Here is a 2,603-nt window from a genome sequence, read left to right as displayed (position 1 = left end):
CAATTAATGAAACAGTTAAATGTATCACCCTGTTCAGTTATCTAGCATTTTTTTCAATTTTCTTGCAGGATTGGGAACAATCACCGGGTGTTTGATCTTATACGAGAGCATAGTCTGTTCAGTGTAATCCATGATAAATTAGAAGAACTGATGGAATTAGATACCAAAGAAGCTACACGTTTGCTTGTGGAAAACGTTGATAAAGTTCCAATTACGTTGGTGGTCTCCAAGCTAAGTGACAAGCCTCAACTGTTGTATCATGTAAGTACTGGGAGAGATGTATATCTTAATAATGTAGTGTTGAGTAGAACTTTGCTAATACTTTTTGTGAATTTTTATACAGTTATTGTTCGTGGACATTTAGGCATGTGTGATCCATTTTTATGTAAATAACCTAAGACAAGAGATGATAAATCATGTTAGGTATTCAAAAACTTAATATATTGAGAAAAATGTCAATGAATTGTTGATATAACTCTTTCTTTTTTCTCCATAATTTTGTGTAAGCATTTATTTGAGCTGCTTATGGAGTTTCTCACCTTGTATTGTCAGTAATGGTAACGAAGTTGAGAAATCCATATATTTACATAGAGAGGTCTGAACCTATTAAAACCATAAACAAACATAGCTTCACAGGAAATTCTGAGGTTTTACCTTGGCCTTTTTGCATTAAAAACTTCCAAGAATGAAAACAAATTCAAGTACCAGTTATTGGATTGTGTGACTTTGTTTAAAAGGGGAGTATAATTGACAACTTAAGATGAGCAAAGAGTGATGTTGTAGAATTCATGATTCCTTGAGTAGTGCATACATACTAACAAGAAATCAACTAAGAGCCACATCACGCGTACTTAAAGATCTTGACCGATACTCGATTGGGAATAGGACATTATATTGAGTAGGCTGACAGAACGATTGTGATGTTCAAGTTCCCAGTTATTTTGGTGAATCGGTATTTATAAATAGTAGAAGACTCTCTTGTAATGTTGTATGTCACTGAGAAACATTATGTTACTCCATATAAATACCATTTCAGTTATCTGCCAACTAGCGAACATCTGACAATATATTACAAAATAAATAAAAGGTTATGCAAAGGGAATGGATTTAATTTGTTTAGAAAAATGGATTCATAATGGATAACCTGCTGTTTCTTGGATCTTCTTTAGGATCCCATTTTAATTAACAAAAGTGTATCAAAACATTGTCTCCAAAAACAAACCTTTCGGTATGTTGTTCTGTATAAATCTATTTTACTGGCTGATCCACCTGCTGATCATGACATTTTAGTATTTTTTTTAAATATATAAAATAATAAAATTATTCTTAAACCTTCAGCTCACAATGTGATCTAATTAATAACCTTTACATATACAATAATATGAAAAGTATTTCTTGGGTGGCTTTTTGAACAACTTAATATAATTCTCTTACTTTCACCTTGCAAGTTATATATATTTTTCTCCTAGTACACGAGTTGAATTTTTTCACAAAACACCTTATACTTCTCTCAGTATCTAGATAGGCTCTTCCAGAAGGACCCAGAACTTGGTGAAGATCATCATGGCCTGTTGGTTCAATTGTATGCTGAATTTGATCCTGATCGCCTTCTGTCATTCCTTCAAAGTTCCAACAACTACCCGTTAGAAACAGCTCTGGAGATCTGTAGACAAAGAGGTCTTGTAGAAGAGGAAGTGTTCTTGTTAGGTACTTTAAAAATATAATCGTGGTTATTGGTGTTGGTAAAAGATTTAGTATCGTACATCGTGATAGAAAAACTTAAACAATCTTTGTAATAAAAGAATATTATTCCTCTTAAACTATACATGATAAGTGAATCCAAGAAGTTATTTTATTATGAACTACTTAACAGAATATAATCACTTTTATAATTAAATCCGTACTATTTGTTTGTTTTTACAGGTCGTATGGGGAATACCCGTGATGCACTCTGCCTCATCACAGAAAAGCTTGGTGACATCAGACAGGCAATTAACTTCTGTAAAGAGCATGATGATGTTGATTTATGGAAAGATTTGATCAGACACTCAAAGGACAAACCTCGTGGGTTTGGGTTATAAACTTATGCCTTTAGGAATACGTTGCCAACATGTATTAAAAGTATAATTTGTTAATGCATTCCTAGTAAAATAAGTACCAGTTTTTTTTGGCCATTTTAAGTGAAACTTGTACTAATGAAATACTGCTGGTTTTGGGTAAATGTTAACATTTATGTTATAGACTAATTCTGACCCCATTTTATTACTTTGTTACAATCGTGCTATCCTTGTACTTGACGTTCAGTTTTATTTGTGTTGTACTTATTTCTATCAGGAATTGACTCATACCAATTTTAAAAATAATTTTCTGTTTATCATTATTGTCAAACACATAAGTTTTGTTTTTTATTGGCAGCATGTCACTTTCTTCTTTCCTTTGTCTCTTTTTCAGTTTATTCATTTGCTTTCACACATCCTGTTTTCCACTTCTTCTATTAACCCTTTCGAGAAGGGTCACGGGTGAAAGGCCATCTCATCTTCAAAATTTTATTGAACTACTATTTCATGAATTTATGTCAATAAGTTTGGTATCAAACTGTAGAT

General features: G+C 32.3%; 1 protein-coding gene across 1 annotated transcript in view; it reads left to right on the top strand.

Moving 5' to 3' along the window:
- Positions 1-2,603, top strand: part of LOC106473034 (vacuolar protein sorting-associated protein 41 homolog) — a gene marked incomplete at its 3' end in the record, with an annotated part of 40,872 nt that overhangs the window by 29,794 nt on the left and 8,475 nt on the right. Inside the window, exons 16-18 of the mRNA XM_013933711.2 lie at positions 69-261; positions 1,515-1,707; positions 1,924-2,064. Of these exons, the coding sequence (XP_013789165.2) occupies positions 69-261; positions 1,515-1,707; positions 1,924-2,064 (527 nt within the window). The remainder of the gene's footprint in view (positions 1-68; positions 262-1,514; positions 1,708-1,923; positions 2,065-2,603) is intronic.

This window comes from Limulus polyphemus, unplaced genomic scaffold (assembly GCF_000517525.1).
Source record: "Limulus polyphemus unplaced genomic scaffold, Limulus_polyphemus-2.1.2 Scaffold5830, whole genome shotgun sequence".
In the NCBI taxonomy this organism is placed as follows: Eukaryota; Metazoa; Arthropoda; class Merostomata; order Xiphosura; family Limulidae; genus Limulus; species Limulus polyphemus.
Note: the sequence above shows the minus strand (reverse complement) of the source record. Positions and strands in the feature narration are given on the sequence as shown.